A 21057-nucleotide genomic window follows, 5' to 3' on the forward strand; every position below is an offset into this window, starting at 1 on the left:
TGTAAAACTGTGCTTTAGGGAACACAACAATAGTGTGCAAGGTTTCAGCTCTGCAGTGTTATAAATCAATATTTAAACATCCAAATGTTTTCAAATGTGTTATGCTTTGCCGTCAGCTGGCTGTTTATTTTAACAATAAAGGAGTACACTAGTGAGTTATGTCACCTTACAACTGGATCACATTTCTTTCTTTCTAAACCTAGATCTGCATTAAACACTACAAGCTCGAACAGGCAAATTTGCTCTTCTAGGTAGCCTCCTTGGGCAGCGCTGCAAGTTACTCCAGTGTGGCTTTTTTTTTTTTTTTTTTTTTTTTTTTTTTTTTTTATTGTGTCAAGGCTTTTAGGGAAAAAAAAAAAAAAAAAAGAAAAAAAAAAAAAGAGGCATTTTCAGGGCGCCACCTGATCCAAGTTCCAGCGGTTTGGACTGAATGTTCTACTTTGATGTCTCGGGATGTTACAGCACAACTCTGTGCTGATAGTCTGAGTGTAGGGGACATATTCATGGTGCACAACCCTCATGACTGAAAAAAAGAAGAAACGAGGATGTTCTGGATGTCCTGCCTTAAGGCTCTGACAGGGTAGATTCTTCCTTTTTAGGCTGCTCTTGGCTCTCTGAGACATAGATCCAGTTCCCCAGTGCTGATCCCCCCCACCCCCCACCCCCCACCCCACAGTGTGACACAGAAATGTATTCCTTCCTCTCTTTTCCCCGGTGAAAAGTAGTCTGACCACAAAGCAATGTAAAAACAGCAGGCACGCTGGATGTGGCCCAGAGCTGCACAAGGAGACGACCTTGATGAGTAAAAAGGCCAAATTTAAATCAAGTAGGTTTCTTTCACTTACTTATGGGCAGAGATATGAGGTTTCATGACTGCAAAGCTGTCATCCCCAAATTCAGATAATCTTAACCAGAGTATGACATCATCAGGCTCCTGTCTTGATATCAAAAATCAGTGGCGTGCTCCTTTCACCGTTCTTAGTAGCAGAAACATTTACAGCATGTCAGTAGTAACATTTTGTAAACTTTGGACTGTCTTGGTCACTGGCCAAAGACATTAGGGTTCAAATGTGCGTTTTAACAATATGCTGATTTACTTGTCAAAGGCTATTTATGGATGCTGGAAGCAAAACTCTACTGGAGGTCTGCAACTATGTATCGTCATATATTACAATCTTTATTCGGTTACTGAAAAGTTACTCAGGGACTAGAGCTGAAAAGTAGCTTTTAGCTATATCTGGTACAATATATTTATTGTGCATTGTCCCTGCTAAATAAGCTGAATAAATTAAAAAATATACCTCTAAGGCAGAATCAGGCACTAAGTAATTAGACTGTGGCTTGGTTTAATGTCAAGGGCTATCTAAGTTTAACCGATTAGCTAGCCTCCTGATATGTACTTCAACATTTTCATACAAATGTGTAAACATTCAGTGATATTGCACTCAAGCAGCGTACTTCCATACAGAAGGAGATGTCAGTACACATGTTTTTGTACACAAAGTGCTCGGATGTAAAAAAAAATAAAATAAAATAAAAAAAAAATACTAACAATAATAATAATAATAATGATAATAATCGAGCAGGAAAAAGGTGTCTCACCATTCATGTGTCAAATTTGAGACAAAAATTCAGCTCCCACAGCAAAATTAAACCACAGTTTTGCCTGTAAGCTATAAACAGTATTGCAAACGAGCTACTTTGAAGCAAAAATAATGCATCCAAATGCTGTGTTTTGGTTTCAGTGTTTATATCCCGAAAACGTTGGTTAAACAATTTTCCCATGCTCTCGTGCCTGCAAAAACAAAAAAAGAGAGAAAAGGATAAAAATTACCAACTGCAACTTTCTGTATTTTACATTTACTATATTTTCTCATTCCCTCCTCAGTATGAACGAATCAACTAGGCAATCATACATTATCTGTTCCGGTGGAAGATGAAATGAAAAACCATTCTCTCATGAGACTATTTCTCCTGCACTCCATCAAGACTCCGAGGGGCTGAATTAAAATTGGATAATACGCAGCTGCAGTGCAGATATATTGCATAGCTCTCCTCATCCATTTAAATCCCCATCCATTTGCACTTCCCTCCATCAGTCCATTTGCACATCTATTGATTCTCCCTCACTGACCTTGTCACTGCTGGTGGAGTGTGTTGGGTGTGCTTCTCCAGACTCCAGGCTCAGAACAGACAGACCAGAGTCTATCAGCTCTTCTGTGAAAACAAAAGCACGGTTAGTTTTACTTGGAACATCCACACAGGCTGCCAGGAGGAAAAAAAAAAAAAAAAATCAGGCTCGCTGAAGTTCAGGCGTACCCGTGTTTGTGTTGCTGATGTTGCACTTGGGAAGCTCCACGGGCTGGATCTCATGTAGAGGGGTGCAGGCTTTTTCAGCAGGGGGGGAGCTGGGAGCTGTGGGTGGGCTGCTGTCCTTTTTAGTGCATTCAGTTTCAGATCCCTGCTGCTGTGCAAGAGAAGGTGCAGCTGGACCACCTCCTTTATCCTGAAGACTCCCATCATTCTGCTTGGCACTTTCAAGAGGCTGATGTGGCCTCTGCATTTCATGCTTGTTCTTTTTGGGTGAGGAAGCTTTCAAAGAGCTGGGACCTCTGGATTCTGACTCTTGAGAGCCCGTGGTTTGCCTTGCATGAGCCCCCTGGATGAGTTCCTCAGAGAAGCGCACTTTCTTCTCCAAACCCCGAGAGGACAAACCCTCTGCCTTCTCCTGAGTCGGGGTGTCCTCTCTAAGGATAGCAGCTGACACGGAGGCTGCTGATTCACTCGCTTCCTCGGGCGTGCTCAGTGAATCCAGGCTCGGTGACTGCTTTGTTTTTGCGTCCTGATCTTTCAGCTCGTCTGCATTAGCGTCTGTGAGGGCATCAAGTTCCTCAAGGAACTCCTCCAGCGTCGTCTCAGGCATCTAAAAGATGAGATCAAAGCGACAAACAGGAGTGTTTTTTGCTATATGGATGTCTTTTATTATTCACTTTATAGCAGGGTCAAAAGAGGTTTCACCTCTCACCTGTAGGTTCTCTCCATCATCATTTGCCTGCCATCTGAAAAAAGGGTATTCAGAAACAAAAAAGCAGTGTGTTGTGAATCTCTTTTTCTTTGCAAGTTATAGCATGGTGTAATATTGTATATAACAATCAGCCACAAGAGTAAATAACAGATCATTTTATCACAATGCAACGTTCAGCTGGCAAAGTTTGGGTCCTGGCATTCGTGTGGTACTTTGACACATACCGCCCACTTAAACATTACCGCAGAAGAAGCACACCCCCACAAGCTTTCTACAATGGCAGCACAGCATCTCACCCTTAGCAGGACAACATGTCACACCACAAAGGAAAAACAGTTCAGGACTAGTTTTTTTCTTAGACATTAAAAGAGCCCAAAGCTCTCAGTTAGCCTTCAAACTGTCTGACTGAGCATCTGTGGGATGTGCAGCAATAAGCCCTATTCACAGAAGCCCCACCCAGCAGATCATGGGTCAGAGACATTATGGCGGTAAGAGAGAGCGTTCACTATAACTGGCAGGTAGTCGTAATGTTGTGTAGTTAAGCACTATAAGGAGAAAGGACAAAGAAGAGACTGCTGCAGGTCATTTCAGTGTTGCAAAGTGAGTCTTATAACAGCATTTGCTTCTCAGTCACATACATGCTCAAAAACCAATGACTACCATGAAAGTGATGACCACTGGGAGTCATATCGGGTGATTGTCCAAGGATGTGTGGAAAGCAAGAGCTGTGATTCGAGGTTGGGTCTCAGCTGTTGTGATCGTAATGGCTTTTCATGCATGAACTCCAGACAGTGTCAGGAGACTCAGGCTGGGACACTGTCCTCAGTTGTCCTTTGTCACATGTAGACTCAGTACTGGATATTGTGTGTTTTAGGTAAGGGTGCTGTCTGGGTAGAGTATGCAGCAGGCAGAGCACGAGATGACCACTTGCTAGCTGTGAATTCATATTATATATATCATATTATTCACATTATTAAATGCCCTTTTTTCTCACATCCGCGATAGGAAATCGCACCAACTTTGTACTAAGGAACTGGCGAGCTAAAGACTGTTTAATACTGTTTCATGTTTAATTCAGCTACATCAGACATTAAAGTTCTCACACGCACCTCTATTTGGATAAAATCCAGAAACATCGAGAGCTGCAGCGCATGTGTGAAAATGGCTTTGGTGGCCTGTGGGCTGCCTTTGCCCACACTCAAATCTGTTGCCAACTGTAACAGCAGCACAGCCTGATAACAGGAATCTCACACCTGAGTGCTGTTTTACAGAGGCGCCCCCCCCCCCCAATCCTTACCCTTTCCTACTTTTACAGAGACATAAAATCAACTTTTTCACTCCAGGTCCACATAGTGCCTCACTTTCAGCTCTGTGGCTGTGGATTTTTTGGACATTATGATTGCATTACAGCGCACCTATGACCTTTTCCACCAGTACCAACTCAGATCGGCTCAGCTTGGTTTTTAGGGTTTTCCATTAGGTGGTAGTACCTAGTACCAGGTACTTGTTTAGTACTTGATGGGGTTCTAAGCAATCTGAGACGACCCCAAAATGTGATGTCAACAAGCTGCATGCCCCGGATTGGCTAGATGGCCTCCTCACTATCAAGTGGTGTTTCACAGCAGAGGAGAAACTGTGGGGGGGGGGACAGAATGCGGCCTTCTGGGTTATTTAGTCAGCTGCCACCACTTCTAAATTAACTCTCATGACATCCAGGGGAATTTGTACATTAGGGCACAGTGCAGAAAAACAACATGTCTTTCCACATCCGTTTTACGTACTGCATTAGTCATGCCGATGTTTCTCGTAACCGCTAATTGAAGCTATGTTGCAAAACGCTCTGATGGTTGAATCACCTTTGCCAGCAGCCCGTTGTGTTTAGCTGTTACTGACCTTCTGGCCCGCCCAGTCAGGCGATCTTTGCCTTTTGCTTTACTGCTCATCACTTGCACGTTTTTAGCTCCCTTGTCTTTGCCTCGCTTGTCATGAGCTAGGTAAGAAAAATACCAAAAGTTTAAAGTCTAAACACTATACGAGTATTTTATGGGATATAACTGCTCACTAAATTATGTGGGGAATACCTTTTGAATCGCTGCCTGCTCTGGGTCCTCTTCTAGCATTTCTTCCTCCTGCAGCAATGTGATATGTCTTTTTTATGATTTGTTATGAAGTGTCTTACTCCTTACGTTCTCAGTAAGGTCCGTGTCTTTTGTCTTACCTCTGCTGGAAGGCCCCCAGTCTCTGTCAGAGAGGGATTTGTCTGAAAACCTAGAAGCAGAGGCTTAGTTTTAGACAGTAACAAAACCCAGCGCGACCGATCTCTTTATCATGTTCCACAATCATTCACCCCCCCCGGCACTATAACATCTCATCTGCACTACATAAACAGGCATTTCAGTATATCACCTAACATCACTGTGAGCCTAGAGTTTAAGATTGTGCAGAGATTTCACTCCACGAGGACCCACTCCTACATTCGACATCCTCTGAAACCACATAAATTGTCGAATCAAAAACACATTTCCTCTTCTGTTCTTTCTTGGGAGCCTTGTTAATGCTTCGCCAAATAAGGCAAGGCATTTCCATCCCTTACCCCCCAGCTAAAAATAGCTGCTCTTTCCTTGTGCCTTTACATTTGGATACTTCCCTAAACAGCACATTAATTTACTCTGCAACTTGGTCAGTCTTTGTACAGCCACAGCTCAGTTTGTTTGAAATCTAACAAACAGTTCACAATAAACGAGTTGTATTTCTTTCCCGCGGTCAGTTTGGGGTGCTATTGTGTGATTTCTCCCAGCAATGCAGGCAGCAGCCTGTAAAGCTGTTTGAAATGTAGCTCATGAACTCCTTCAGCCGTAAAAAGTTATATTATGCATACATAAGTAACTGTTTGGTAATATTTTAGCTGTGTAACATCGTCCTGTGACATGGTGACAATCAGCCTTGCGATCATGTGGTAGAACATGCACAACATCCAGAAACCTCATCTAATGGATTCTTCACTGAATAATTTAACTACAAAGAGGCAAAATGTTCTCCGGGGTTATTTTCTCCTCTTCATCTGCCTAAGTGAAGTGAGCCTTTCAGTGAAGGAAGAATTTAAAAGTGAAAAGGGGAATTCTACAAAACTAATAACTAAAAAAATTGCCTTAGTGCTAATAAGACCATTTTTAGCATGCATGGTACTGCATACTGAAAGTATATTAGTACTGAAAAAGCCTCCTCTTAAAAGTGACAGTCCACTGTTCAACCTCCAAACCCAACATGGACTTTTTTGTTCTTTAAAGGAATTTATAATGCTTACTTCATTATACATGTTACTCCTAGACTCTCTTTACAAAGCATAATGTTCCTTCCTGTTAAAAGGGAGTTTTTTCTTCCCACCATTGCCAAGTACTTGCTCATAGTGGGTGGTCTGACTGTTGGGGTTCTCTTTGTTGTTGTGATTTGGTGCTATATAAATAAAATTCAACTGAGTTGAATTGTTTGGACAATCTAAAATCCTGGAGTCCTGGCAACATTTTCAACTAAATGAGAGCAAAACTTTATTTGGCTTATCAAGCGCTACGGCACTTGGCCATTTAAACTATAACTAAAAATCCTGGATAGTTCAACCTCTAACAAACAAAGAAGTAGTTTTGTGAACAGCAGCTTTAAACCATCACAGAATTACAGATATAGAAACAGTTATCCACACCTCAATCACCTCCCAGTTGGATTATTGTAACTCCCCATTTATAGGATTACCCAATTCTAGTCTTTTTCAGTCACAGATGGTTCAAAATGCAGCTACTCATCCTGTAAATCAGGGGTCTCCAACTCCAGTCCTCGAGAGCAGTAGATGCATCCCTACTCCAGCACAGCTGAATCAAATGGTGGAATTACATCTTCAGCAGTCAAGTTTGGGAAAGGCCTAGTAACAAGCCATTCATTTAATTCAGGTGTGTTGGAACAAGAATGCACCTGAAAATCAGCTCCACAGTATTTCACAGATCTTTGAACTCCATGTTTTGCCATATTTTGGTTTAAAATGTTATTATGTTACTTTTATTTTAGTCCTTCAGCTTTAACAACTACAGCCAATGGGAATATGAATGTAAACCTTTAACTCTTTCAAAAGTCTTACATATTGTCAGTTTTATCCATGTCCCACGCTCGTCTCCACTGGCCCTTGGCATTTTTATGGCGTGCCACCCTCTCCCTGTCAATCTGCTCACGCTCCTTCTTCCACCTTAAATATTCCTCCTGCTCCTCTCTCGATGTGGGGACATTGAGGTCTGTGATGGCCTGCAGGTTCTCGATATCCTATGTGCATGCAAAAGAGAGCATTTCAGTGTGTAAAGTTATTATAATGGATACATATACAGATCTGTGGGAACCACAAATGTGTGTATTTCTCCTACGCTGATGTATTTTGCATAACTTTAAGGGCTAACCACTGCCTCCCTGGGTAAATACTGATCAGTGTTCCAGGAAAAGTACAGTTTATAGCAAATACAATTAGAAGCTCTTCCTCCATTCCCCTCTTAACCTATTTATTGATTACTGTGATGACAGCACAGAAGATTGCTGGCTAATAGTAAAAAGAGATCTGATACAGGCTCATTAACACATCAGAAAGGGCAGAAGCTGCTTCTGTTATAAAGTCTTCAAGCAAACCAAGACTAGAGATGTCACGAAAAAGACCAGCAGTTTCTGAGAGAGCGTGCTGATGTCTAGAAAAAAAAATACATTTGTGGGATTTCTGAGTACCAGGAATGACCATAAAAACCTGTATTAAAGCTCAAAGCAGCAGCTAAAACAGTGAGAGAAAAAGAGATGCAACACAGTGCTGGTAAGAAACTATGACAGGTCATGTTTTCCCCTCAGGTGTGGACCAATCAAATCGAAGTAAACATGTTGCCCTCCTGCCTACACTTATTGGAGAGCATGGCATCTGTCCTCATCCTGTTTTCCACCTCGTCTCTCCTTGCTCTGTGCTGGCCCTCAGAGGACATCAGGGGTCACACGGGAAGACGCTTCTCACATGTTCCAACAGGCCATGTCCTGCTGCCACCCCAGCTGCTAATTAAATTTTTTTTATGTTTTTGCCTCTGTGGGGCCTCAATGGGATGTTGCCAGGAGCCAAAAAAGGCAGGTTGGATGTTACAAAGTGAAGCTGGCCAGTTGCTGAGATCATAATCTTTCTCTCGACGACGGTTGACCTTCCAAAAGCTGCACTGATTTAGGTCCATATGATTTATTTGTCACACAAAAGAGTAAATTTCTTGTGCAACATGATGAGAAAAAAAAATCTACATAGTATTTCCTTGAATACTGTCTAGGCCAGGACTGCAGCAGCCAGAGAGGCATGAACAGCATCAATTGTCATATGGAGAATCCGCCGTGCCTTTGAAGCCCATCCTTCCTGCCTCCCCAGTCAGTCTGCTTATCGCACGCCCGATCTGTGAGACAGCTCTGAGCTACTCCAGCAAGGCTGACATGCAAGCCAGCGGGAGGCAGATGGGAAGAAGCGCTAGAAAAAGGGGCACGTGCATGGTAACGTGTTGTGCTGTCTGTGTGTGTTTGTGATGAGGACAGAGCGCATATTTGCATTTGCTATTCCCTGCGCTTTGTATGCTAACGTAGTGTTAGTGAAAACCTTGTTTTCACAGACTGATCATCAGCAAATCACGTGGTCACGATGAATTGAAACTGCAGTCCTTTGAGCTCGGAGAGGTTAGACACAGTATCTAAATGTTTGCATCTGTGTATGAGGGTTTTTTTATTTACCTGGCATTGCTCTGACACCCCGTGATGCTCCTCAGTGTGCTTCTGCCCCTGTTTGACCTCATCCTGTCAGAGAGGAGAAATTAAAAGATGAGCTTAGCAGTTATAAGTGTGACACTGCAACTTGTTGCCCGCTAATTAAACACAGTTGTAAAGAATCGCTTTGCTGCTGTCACAATCAGGCCACTGACTCATCCATTAGGAAAGACTGAGAGGTCTACACTGCCACCCAGTGGTTTTAAAGTGTAACTGCACAACTTGGCACAACAGCTTCAATTATAATGTAATTTCTGTCCACTCTGCACGGGGGCAGACTGCAGTTAGCAGGTAGCTGACCTTGGAAACCACCTGGCAGTTTGCAAATCAAACACAGCTTATTAGAGGTACAGAATTGTGCTAATTTCTATTCTGGTGTAGTTCTGATTTCAATGATGCGCTCTGGTGAACACAGAGGATGAGTCATGTTGCTATTAACAGCAACACTCTAACAGCCGATGGAGGATGGGGGACAACATGCACCGGGGAGAGCGAGTGGGCTGGTAGCACACCTACGGGCTGGGACGCCCACACGATCATTCGCACGCCCACATCCAGAGAGAGTATAGCACACACATACACAAAGACCCCCGGCTACCTCATTTCTCTCTCACCCCACTACTCTGTCTTCCTCTCCCTTTTTCTTGGCACCTTGCCAGGCCTGTCTCTTCGGTAGCATAATGAGCCTTTTCAGAGTGAGAAGGCAGTTGAATGTTAATTAGATCAAATCGGCCCTTTCAGGATGGTGGGAATAGGGAAACAATCGTGCCAGAGGAGTGTGGACCACTTAAAGTTTCAGGGAAAAGAAATGAGGGGAGATTGAAACAGATGGCACGGTTGCCAAGTGTCTGTCTCTCTCTCATCCTCCCCTCTGTTCCTCTCCGTCCAACTGCATTTCCTTACCCCTGTCACTCTCTCTCTCGTGAGCGTGAGCAGTCTGGTCATGAGGTTCCTCCAGGCTCCATGAGACACTGCTGCACAGCCACACCCCTGTCTCTCAAAGAGTCATTATTTATTTCCAGGGTGTCTCTCGCTCTGTCGCACACACACACACCCATACCCATCAGATAATTATTTCAGAGGCAGGGCAGTGCAGTAGCAATGTGCACCTCAGTGAACCAACGCAAATATTTTTTTAAAGCTTGCCAGATGGGTCCATGGTATGTTCTCCTACGGTATCACCCTTGAGCAGCTTTCTCCCCCGCTGATCTCATATAAACCTAGTGAAATGACACTGGTTACGTAAACCAGGTCTCTGGGATTCACAGATGACTGGTGCACTGGAGCCCTGGCTACTGTTCAAGTGCTGATTCAGTCCACATGATAAATGGGGGCAGACCTAGTGGGCCAGAAATAAAGGCAAAAGAACAATGTGTTCAGCCCATAGATTCAGTGCACATTAACCCAGACAGCCCAGTGAGCAGCACTCAGTGTATCGGCCAATCAGTAGCAGAGATGCACATTTTAGACTGAACCTGTACTTCTGCAGCTCCTGCTTTCGTGTCCCCTCCCTCCCTCCCACCCCACCCCACCCCATGACCAGACTGTGTCTGTGTTTACAGTGGCGGCGAGGATCAGCTGCCTGTGCATCAGCTTATTTATTTCAGTCTGTGAGTGTGTGTGTCTGCGTCAGGCCTCAGACTGAGGCAGAGCAGCTGTTCCAGACTTTCTGCATACCCGGGGGGGTGGGAGGGGGGGCTAAGGTCAGTGACAGTTTTGCATTTCACAGCCGAGGCGGGGGCACACGAGTCCCTGCCTGCATTAAATATGGCATCTCAAGCAAACCGGAATAACTTGTAAAAGTTAACTGGGGACGATTTTGGGAGATTCAGGTCAAGGTATATTCCTCAGTTTCCCTTTCTTACATGAAACACACAGCAGGAGATGACAGGAAATTCTTCATGCGGTTTACTCGAGGAAGTTGCCTGAATCGAATTTTTCACACGTACCTTTGTCGAGTGACATCTAGAGGAGATCAGAGCTGCAGTGTGTGTGTAAAAACAGCTCAAAAAGGCTTAAAACTTAGTTATGCAGAGCATCTATTCAACCCACAGCTCTATTAGCCACCCTCTCCTTTCCTAATCTCACACCAGTCAGTCACAGCCCCGGTCCACCTCCTGTCAACAAACCATTATGCTCCATCACAGGGATGGAGGGGATGGGCCAGACAACATGTCTCATATCTATGTAAAACACGTCGGTGCAGCATGTGAGAATAAACAAAGGGAGGGGGGAGGGAGTGAGAGTGGAAGGAGGCAGGAGTGTTCGGTGTGTGTGTGAGTCGGACCTGTGGTGCTGAGTCTCTCTTGGTCATGTGAGATGGCTGCTTCGCCCTCCCCGCTGACTCCGCACGCCTCGCCTGTCCATCATTGGCGGGGCTGTTGACGTCCACAGGGCCCGGCCTCTTCTCAGGCCTCTCACTCACCACCCTCTTACCCTGGAGAGTCAGTTACTCATATTATTAGCATTACATAAGTGTCAGTATGTGCTCTGCAGTACATTTTGAAACATTCATTTAAGGATTCTTAGTTACGAGTACTTAGACACTAGTTTGTGGGTTTGGTGAAGTCATTCATACGCTTTTAAAATTGGCTCATTTTTGTGATGTCCCCAACTTTAGCGCCATCACTACATTTTGATTAATCTCTTAGAAAACTAACTATAAGTCTCAGCTGTACTTTAGCCCTAATTAGCCAATGAATGGACCAATCAGCATGTCTTATTTAATACTAAATAATACAATAAACATGGTAAATACAAGCTGCAGATTGGTGTCAGGTTAGCATGTGTAATAAGGATATATGGTTAAATCGTGTTGGCCTCTCATTGAATTTGGTTAAGGAGAATATATACCAACTCTGGATTAGACATGCATTTGGATGGATGGATGGATGGATGGATGGATGGATGGATGGATGGATGGATGGATGGATGGATGGATGGATGGAGATCCAGTTGCTTTGTTGTGTTATATTTTGATTTGCTGGCCCGGTGTGGCTCCAAGACTTCTAAGGGAAATCTTTAAAAAGTTGTGCTATGAAATGGTTCCACTTCATTGGATACACTTGTTCAATAAGTGACTCTGAATGTGGCATGTATGTCGGTGATAGACTGGCTGGTTTGAGTACTTCAGAAACTGCTGATCCATTGGGATTTTCCCACACAGCCATCCCATGGTTTACAGAGTAGAGATCCAGAGTCTTTTAAATGCATCAACACTCTTCTGGATGCACATTCTTGCCTATGCAAGAAGAGCTCATGGAAAAAAATAAATATATTTGTAATTCTTAAAGTACAGATCTTTATAAAAATGTTTTGTGACATTCTTCCTTGTTACAATATAACTAGACTTTAAGCTACAGGGGTTTTGGCTCTCCTGTACTGGGTCCTCGTCACTTTTTCCTTGTAGTTAATTTACCTTTTTGCCAGCCATGGTGACCGTTAGCTGCTTCCTGTGTCCTCGGCCAGCAGTCTGTGGAGGAGCCTCTCCCCCTCTGTCAGGTCCGGCTTCCTGCTGTCCCTTCCCAGCTGGTGAACCGCCACTGAATGGCTTTGTCACCACCACACGACTATCCTTCTTTCCAATCAAAGAAAAGGACAGTCTATGAAATATTGATGTAGTTAACAGCATTTCTTCTTGAAAACAGATGGGTTCTGTCGAATGCAAAGACAACACTGTGGGATATTAGTTAATGTAGCTTTTTTTATATAAGGCCGGGGGGGCAGAGACTCAAACTGGCCCACTGGACATCTTTGAAAAATGTGAAGGAGGACATCCTTTTAATTGTATTCTCATAAATTGTACAGCATTTCCTACTGATGGAGACCTCCCCCACAGTCCTTCATACAACACCAAAGTAATAAATAAACAGAAATAACAGAAATTCCTGGTTTTGTCTTTTTTTTTTCTTTTTTTCTTTTTTTTTTTTGCACATTAACAAAACTTTCCACTTGAGGAATGATGTACCAGAACTTTTTCTGTAGTTTAACTTATTTAATTTATTTTTTATAATTTAGGCCCAAAGATTCATGCTGATAGATTTCCTTTATTAAATAGAGCAGCATTTCTTAATCAGGTAGTAAAACTGAGACGTGTTAGGATTTTTAATTAAAGATAAAATTATTATTATTATCATTATTTTTGCTGACACTCACACTAGTGGACTTGCTGATTGTGATGGTAAGATCATCGGCTTTGCCCTTCCGGCTCTGCAGTGCCATTCCTTCTTCTTCTGCTCTTTTCCTGTCCTCCTCCACCTCCTACAAACAATAAAGTAATTAGAAAAACTGAAAGAGTTGCAAGCTCCACACATGAGATCTCAGAAGCTTTTTTTATATGTGAAGACTTCTTCTCACCTTGTACCTCTTCATGAGAGCTTCATTCTTCCTGCGGAGAGCCTCAATCTTCTTGTCCAGCTCCAGGTCCTTCTCATGATCCCTCTTGGGCATCATGTCACCGGGGGTCTGGGATGAGAAATTTTTAGGTATTCATTAGAAAAATAAAAACATTTACGTTTCATCGGATTGATCTAGGCTTCTACGGCTTCATACAACCTGGTTTTCTCACAGGTGGGGTGCTGTGCGAAATTTAAATAAAACAGAATAAAATGATCTGAACCCTACTGTTCACTGGAAATACAACAAACAGGATATGGCACAAGCTCAGAAATAACCCAGTCTCATATTGAAGTTCATGCATCCAACAGGTTTTACAATTCTTTTAGGACAGGAGTAATGTTACTACTTTGTTGCATCACTTCTTCTTTAAACATTTGTGTGGGAACCTAGGAGACAAATTGCAGTCATTTTGACAGTGAAAGATTTCCTATTTTCCAAACACAGCTGTGTGAAACAGAACACTTACTGCTTCCCCACGAATTATGGGTAGCATCCAGCTGCTGCCAATCAAATGCACTACATTAAAAAAACATCACCAAATGTGTCCACCTCTATCAAAGCAGAGGGTTTGGGGCAGTTTGCTGGTCTGGATCACCTAAAGATCAGAGTATACAATGCTCAGAAAAGATGCAAAAGAAAAACTCAAGAGCTACATCTGAGACACCACAGGCCTCAGTAAACATATTAAAAGTTGAAGCTTGTGACAGTACAAAGGAGAAAGCCATCTTTTCTCTAAAAAGAACATGGCAGCAAAGCTTGGCTTTGCAAAGCTACATCTGAACAAACCAAAAGACGTCTGAAACAACGTCCTTTGGACAACCAAGATCAGTGTGTGGAGATGTCTGGCTATAATACAAAACACCACGTACCAGCACATCAGGACTTCATGGCAACTGTCAAGCACGGTGGTGGAGGGCTGATGACTTCGGCTTGTTTTTCAGCTATAAAACCTGGACACCTTGAAGTCCATGAGCTCCTCTATATACCAAGGAATTCTAGAGTCAAATGTGAGGTCATCTGTGACAGATAAAGCTATAAAGCTCATGCAACAAGACAGCAGCAAATCTACAACAGAATGGCTGAAAAGAGTAAAAGAACCAATGTAGCAATGTCCAGACCTCTGACTGAAATACTGTCCTACAAGCCACTGACTCATGAGATGTACTTAGAGTTTCAAAGGACTGCATAGAGACCTCCATAAACTTTCTTGACTATTTTCACTGCCTACAAGACTTTTAGCACTTGGACCACTTTACTGCAGAGCCATGGAAAATCATCAATGTTTCTAACAAGCTGTTCAGATTTTTTTGTGTGAAACATTTTCATTATTTAACAAATTTAATTTGTACCACAAAAAATAGTCTAGAAATGAAAAACTTTTGTTAGCAATTGATCTATACTAAGCAATGAGCAAATAAGATTACAAACCAAACCATACACACCTGCTTTAGCAGTGTAAACAATCTGATATTCATTTTTCTAGACACATTTATCAATAAAGAAGAAAAAATGCCTACATTCAACACTCAGCTTTACTCTTGTATTTCTGTATATATTGTGAGTTAGACCATAATTACAATGACATTTAAATAAGCAACTGCAACAATATATAAATATAAAACCTGCTTATAAGCAGAGGAGAAACCAAGGCTGACAGGTGAAGTAACCATCAGCTGATCAGCTAGACTGACAATCATTTTAAAAAGGCACCTGCGTGCAGCAGTGTGCAGCAGTGTGCACCCTATTAACAAACTAATAACACTAATAGATCCTCACACCCACCACAGATGGAGTATTCATCATGAAGCTCAGTTACACCAGCAGAATGCATATGCAGACCAAATTTAAATACCCCAATGCAATCAGCAGGGCACAAATAGAGGCTCCATACTGAAAATGTGCTCCATGTGCTCTCATAGAACCTGCTTCCTTCTGAGAGAACCTCACTTTATCATATTATACCAACTGCAACTGTAAAAGCAAGGGCAGGCATTAAGTTAAAGGACTCTTAAATGTGCACAGATGTTCACAGAGCAGGGACAGTGAAGCATCAGATTTCTGCATGAAAAAGAGCTAATTTCCTTTAACCTGCAGCAGCTTAGCCTCCTGTTCCCTCCCTCTCTTCCTCCCGGGTCCAAAGTGTGGCTCAGAAAACTGGTGAAGCAGGAGCACTCCTCTGGAGCCCAACGGCTAAAAGAGGCCATGTTACCTTCTTTAAAGCAAACAGTCATTTGAGGATATAGCCTCAGAATCTGATAAAAGCAAAGTGCAATCTTTCTAATTGCCACTGGGGGGCGATTCCAAAATCAGGCAAATTTGATAGAAGTCTATGAGAAAATAAACCAAATAATCCATTTATTTATTACCTAAATGTAGGTCACGAATATGAGTTTGTTGTCACAATTGCTAGCTGAAACTCTCATGTAGCACAACATTGTGTAGCACACAAAAGACTCATGCACAAGTTTGAGTGTGGCTGATGTGATACACAAATATAGAATAGAATAGAATAGAATAGAATAGAATAGAATAGAATAGAATAGAAATATGTGCCAAAGCTATTTTTAAAAATAGAGCAGACTTGTCATTTCAAGACTATTTCAATTCTCAGTACTTCTTCTCTTATAGCAAGCAGGATCATTTTTCTTCTTAGAAATAATTAAAACACAAACAGCAGTACGGGATTAAATCTCAATGAACAACATTCGCTGTCAATCAATCAGCTACGTGTCTCCCTCTTTGAATCACTGCCGGCATCATCTGTTGTTATTCACAGCTCTGGCGAAGTGACAATAACGCTGGCAAATAGAGAATTTGCCACTTCTGCTTGTTTGCATCTGTGAGGAAAACATAATTCATTTTGAAGTGTCCTATTCCCCACTCTCTGCATAAATGACTCTGAGGGGTCAGACCATCCTGACATGCATAGGAAGTAGATGTGCCAAAGTGAGTCAGTCATCCTCCACTGCTGCTTCACTGACGACATACAAGTCAAGGTTTCTAGCACATAACGATGACTCACTGTGAGGACCGCAAGGAATCTATTCATGTTTTTTTTCCCATCACTGCAAGGAATGGCTGCCACTGGGATGCTGAATAGTTGAATTCACACTGAGCTCTCAAATCGGTCAGACTTTTTGCAAAATGACAGCAACTACATATCCTGAAATCGTCTAGGAACCTGCAAAAAGCTGAGCGGTTGTGAGAAAAGTTTGGAGTCATTCAAAGGGGCGAACAGGCTGGAAAGTGGTTACCTCACTGCTTCTAGTTGTCAGGGTACCCAAACACAACAGACCATGAGGACATACCACCAAGAATAGGTGCAACAGAGAGACTCGCTGTCGACTCCGATTCTCAGGGAGGCCAATGGCGGAGAGTGAAGCGAACCCCGGCTTCCACGAACCAAAAGTGGACAGAATCTTTGCAGAAATGGCAAACCTCTGGCTCCTGGAGACCTGTGACAGTGCAGCAGCACAGCTAACAGCCTCGCGCGATCAAACGGCACACGGAGGCTGCCAGCGGATGGCATCCATGCCCGGACAGGCGGGCAGACGGGGGAGGAAGCGGCCTGTAGGGAGAAAGCTGCCAAGGCTCCCCCCCGCCTCCTACCCAGCGATCCTGCCACCTACGGGAGCGACAGCAGGGGGGAGAAAGAGCCAGAGACACAGCTGAAACTGCGACAGAGCAGAAGAGGAAACGAGGGGGAACCTAATACTAAAAAGAGAGAGGGAGAGAGAGGGGGAAGAAGAGAGAAGGCACTCACTGGTCTTTCCATGTCAGCGCTGGGAGCTGGGCTGGGTCCAGGCGCAAGGCAGCCGTGGCGGCAGAGAGGGCTGGCTGGAGTCGACGATCATGCCTTGATTACAATGAGCCAAGTTGGGCAAGCAGCCAAGACGTCTAACAAATGCACAGAGCTCCCCTGTTAACGGATTTCACAGCGCCCACCCGCTCTCTCTCTCCCTCTCTCTCTCCCTCTCCAAACCTCCCACCCGCTTGTCCTCACTCCCTCCCTCCCTCCCTCTCCCCCTATAAAGCACTTGCTCTTTCCCCTCCTCACTTATCCTCTGCTCGAGGCACGCCGGTTAAATCGTCTCACCCTCCGATCATGCGACGCACTCTGTGAATCTGTTAGCGCTATTGCTCAAATGACACTGTAATAAACAACAATAAGAAACACCTTTTTTTCCCTATATGTAAATAGAACGTCACATGCTTGGCAACAAATCCGCCCGATTTCTCGTATGTTTTTATGCTTCAGACACTGGCAATATAATAACAGTTTCCCCTTTATTATCTAAAATCTAGACTAAAACTCGCTGATTCCAAAACTGGCACAATTTGGTTTATTAAAACATAAAATACTACTCTAACTTTTTAAACAGAACTCCTTTCCTAGCTTATCATACCACTGTGTGGATCCAGGCATCACAGAAATGAGATGCATGTGCTGTTTGTTCCCACTGTGGTTTCAGTAGCTCTTTTTCCCATGATGTCAAGACTACACGTTGAGAGTACTAAAGAAGCATCCTAAAGAAAGGTGCAGTGCAGAGGGAGTGGGGGGCTTGCATTTCCCACCATTTTTCACACGCCAAGCGCTGCCTCTACCAAAGTCTGAGCGCTGAAGACACGCAACAGCCTGACACACAAATGCCACAGGCATCTGAAAAAGGGCAACAGCACTGAGGTCAGTCACTTAAGACTCCGAGTCAGTGCTCTGCAATTTCCACTGCATTGTGGAAACAATAACACCATTAAAAGTTACCACTGGGAGCTGTTGCATTTTCTTCATACTCAAGTCCACATAACTTTAAATCTGCACATATCAATCCTGCTAATGAGCAAAAAAATAATAATATTTTAGAATAAATAAAGTAAAAATATATGTGATGTTAAGGCCCCTAATATATCAATATCAAAACTATTCTACTAAATGGGGAAGTAAGTTGTTAAATATTATAATGACTGCAAGGAAGTGTAATAGCAAGCTGTTATCAATATCAGATCAGAGAGAAGCCTTACATTAACATTGTATTATAATTTCACGGTTATGTGAACTGTCACTGGTGTGAAAAGGACCAAACAAAGTAGAATCAGAAATGCCAAACCAATGAGAACCCACAATGCAACAGTCACATGTAAAATATAAAAACACCGTAGTGCTGCAAGATTATTAGTTAGTTACTTACAAGTGTTGTGCCAAAAAGTGATTGTCTGCCAAAAAGTGATTTCCAGTATTTGCCAAAAACTGATTGCTCGTATTTAAACTGCTATAAGTAAGTTGTTGGGCTATAATATGTGAAACATATGTCAAATGCATCCCTCATGGATGACACAAAGTCATACTGAGCCACAAACAACATTCGTGTAACAAGATAGAAGGCGCAATCAGTTTTTGGCAGCGACTTTTATATAACCTTTATTTATGCAGTTAAAAAAATGTCATTAACATTAAAAATGTGTTTTGTAAGAGTAAGCTGGCCAAGAGGACAGCAGAAATGGCAGCAAATATTACAATAGTTCTGTAAAAATATTTTAAGTGGGAATAAAGGAGCGGATTAGTTATAATAACACAGATTTGTAAAGATACTTGAAAAAGCAGATAATTTTTTAATTCTATATATAACCCCTTTGTAAACGCTGTTCACCAAAGTCTATTTACCAACACACGTAAAGATATTACACATAAAAAATACACGGAAACATTGGAAATCGCTTTTTGGCAGGCAACCACTTTTTGGCACAACACATGTAAATTCAGAAAAAAGAGAAAGCCCACTGTAAGCTGAAATTAAAAAGAAATACAAAAATAAAACATTAGTATAATGAAATATACAAACATATAATGTGTGAGATGAGTGACTAATGGTTAGCTTAAAGCATCGTTAGACTCTTTGAAAGTCAAAGCTTAAACGGTAAATACGGGGTAAGTGGAAGGCAAATTAACTTCACTCGAAAGACTTTATAAATTTCTTGCCTGACAGTTCAAATGCTGTGCCTAAAACAAAAAAGGCAGACAGAAAACTACACTCATGTCAACAGCAGCAGAACTCACCGCCATCGAAGATAACAGCAGAGACACAGGCTGCAGTGTGACGTCATGTCCACCAGGTGGCGCCAAATCATCGTCAACGTCAATGACTGTAGAAAACCGTCATTGGTCAACATTAGCGAAGTCTCACGAGACAAGACGAGACGCCGAGTTATTGATTTGAAAATAAATTTATAGAAAATCATTCTTACGTCATTTTGGTAGCGTTTGCACGAGTGTGTGTGATCATTCTGTCTGTAAGCACGATAACTCGAAAGGTTTTGAATGGATTCTGATAAAACTTTGTAGGAGTGTAGAGTGGGTCATGATAACAATGCATTAAAATCACATGGCTGACATCCAACAAGGTCTTCAAGGTCAATTTAATGATTTGTTGCCTGAAAAATTGGCAAAAAACCTCACAAGTGATTATGATTCTCACAAGTGTGGTATGTATTGTCAACATCTAGAAAGTGGTGTTTAACTATTTAAAATATCACGTGACATGATACACAGAATACGTCACATCTGAATTTGATTAAAATTTGTTTGAGTGCAGAAGCAGTGCAGAGAGTAACAGCAGGTATAACTTAGCTGATTCTGATCAGTTGCCAAAAACAAGCCACAGAAACCACAGGTTTAATCCTCAAGCTTGTCCTTGAGGCAAACATTACAATACATTAAATACAGGGCTGTGTTGTAAGCATCAAAATTGTGGATTTCCTTATGAATGAGATTGCATAAAATGGTAAACACAGGGCAAGAACCAATGTGGTTGAAGTATTAGCAGTCTCCACCAGGGGATAAGCTTTTAAGGTCTTAAGCTCAGACAGTCTTAAATTCACTCCATGAGATCTGTCAGATTAAAAATTACATGCAGGTTATACAACAAATGCAAATACTTCTTGATAAGAAAATCTTAAGTTGCAGAAAAATTAAGCATACTGTAAAAAGTATTGGTAAAATAAACATTTAACCATGTGGGATTGAAATAAAAAGGCCGGCTGGAAGACTCGCCGTCTCAGCCGGCAATAGCATTGTCAAGAGTCAGCCGGTCTTCATGTGCTTCTGTCTTGTTTCCACTTTTATGTGTTTATTACATCATTTGTCTGTACTGTTTGTATTGTTTGTCTAAAATAAGTAGTCCTCTGCAGATACACCACTGCTTTTTTCTTGTGGAGATAGAAAACAGTACAGGGATTATTTGAGATTTTAATATAAGGTTTTTTGCAGTTGAACCAGGTGCTTTAGTATTTTCACGACAGTAGAATGTTCACAACAGACACATTCGCGCTCCAGACATGCCCACAGGCCAGAAGGCAATATCTGTACATCAGACAACAGATCAGTAAAATTGCTAAGAACTTTGGGCATGTTGTTCAAAACTCTTCTGACGTCACCCAAGTCACGAGGCATTTGTTTGTCTGGCTGAATCACCAGATGTGGCGTTTCACACTGGGGAAGTACCAAGCCAGAGACTGAAGGTGGTGTAATGAACAAAAATGGGTACAGCAGTGTGTTTTCATGTACTGCATGAGGACCATTTAAACACCACCATAAAGCACTGCACTCAGATGGTTTAGACATTATTAACCTCAAATTATGAAGACAGAACTAATGACCCTTGGAAAGTAAAAAGGAGCATCTAAAGAAGTGTTGGCCATACAGGTCTACACCGAATATTCATTCATGACAGTCAGTAAATGTATCATGTTCTATTATTATGACTCTCAGAAAGGCTTTCCACATAAGCTGTCTAAAATAACTAAAGTTTTTTGGGGTTTTTTTACCACTGATAAAC

At 42.3% G+C, this 21057-nt stretch overlaps 1 protein-coding gene across 4 annotated transcripts; it reads right to left on the minus strand.

The window, feature by feature from the left end:
- Window positions 1-849: 849 nt before the first annotated feature.
- On the minus strand, window positions 850-19316 carry LOC116322364 (coiled-coil domain-containing protein 9B). 4 transcript variants are annotated; one of them, XM_039603727.1, is made up of 14 exons: window positions 19281-19316; window positions 13187-13294; window positions 12986-13090; window positions 12249-12407; window positions 11118-11267; window positions 8798-8860; window positions 7152-7330; window positions 5244-5293; window positions 5107-5154; window positions 4919-5015; window positions 3026-3059; window positions 2320-2923; window positions 2135-2217; window positions 850-1795 (listed from the first exon to the last, which is right to left on the minus strand). In XM_039603727.1, the coding sequence occupies exons 1-14, from the start codon at window positions 19284-19286 to the stop codon at window positions 1769-1771; spliced, it is 1713 nt and encodes a 570-aa protein (XP_039459661.1). In that variant the 5' UTR covers window positions 19287-19316; the 3' UTR covers window positions 850-1768. The 4 variants fall into 4 exon arrangements, with proteins under 4 accessions (XP_039459661.1, XP_031598263.1, XP_031598262.1 ...); XM_031742403.2 differs by lacking the exon at window positions 19281-19316 and adding an exon at window positions 16992-17208 and having other exon boundaries at window positions 12249-12404; XM_031742402.2 differs by lacking the exon at window positions 19281-19316 and adding an exon at window positions 16992-17208.
- Between the last annotated feature and the right edge of the window lie 1741 nt (window positions 19317-21057).

Source organism: Oreochromis aureus, linkage group 19 (assembly GCF_013358895.1).
Source record: "Oreochromis aureus strain Israel breed Guangdong linkage group 19, ZZ_aureus, whole genome shotgun sequence".
NCBI lineage: Eukaryota > Metazoa > Chordata > Actinopteri > Cichliformes > Cichlidae > Oreochromis > Oreochromis aureus.

Coding starts and splice junctions, on each gene's coding strand:
- LOC116322364 (XM_031742402.2), bottom strand. Junction 8,861..11,117: donor AGAGAGACTCAGCACCACAG/GTCCGACTCACA, acceptor CCTCTCTGACAG/GATGAGGTCAAACAGGGGCA. Junction 5,016..5,106: donor AGCAGGCAGCGATTCAAAAG/GTATTCCCCACA, acceptor TTTCTTACCTAG/CTCATGACAAGCGAGGCAAA.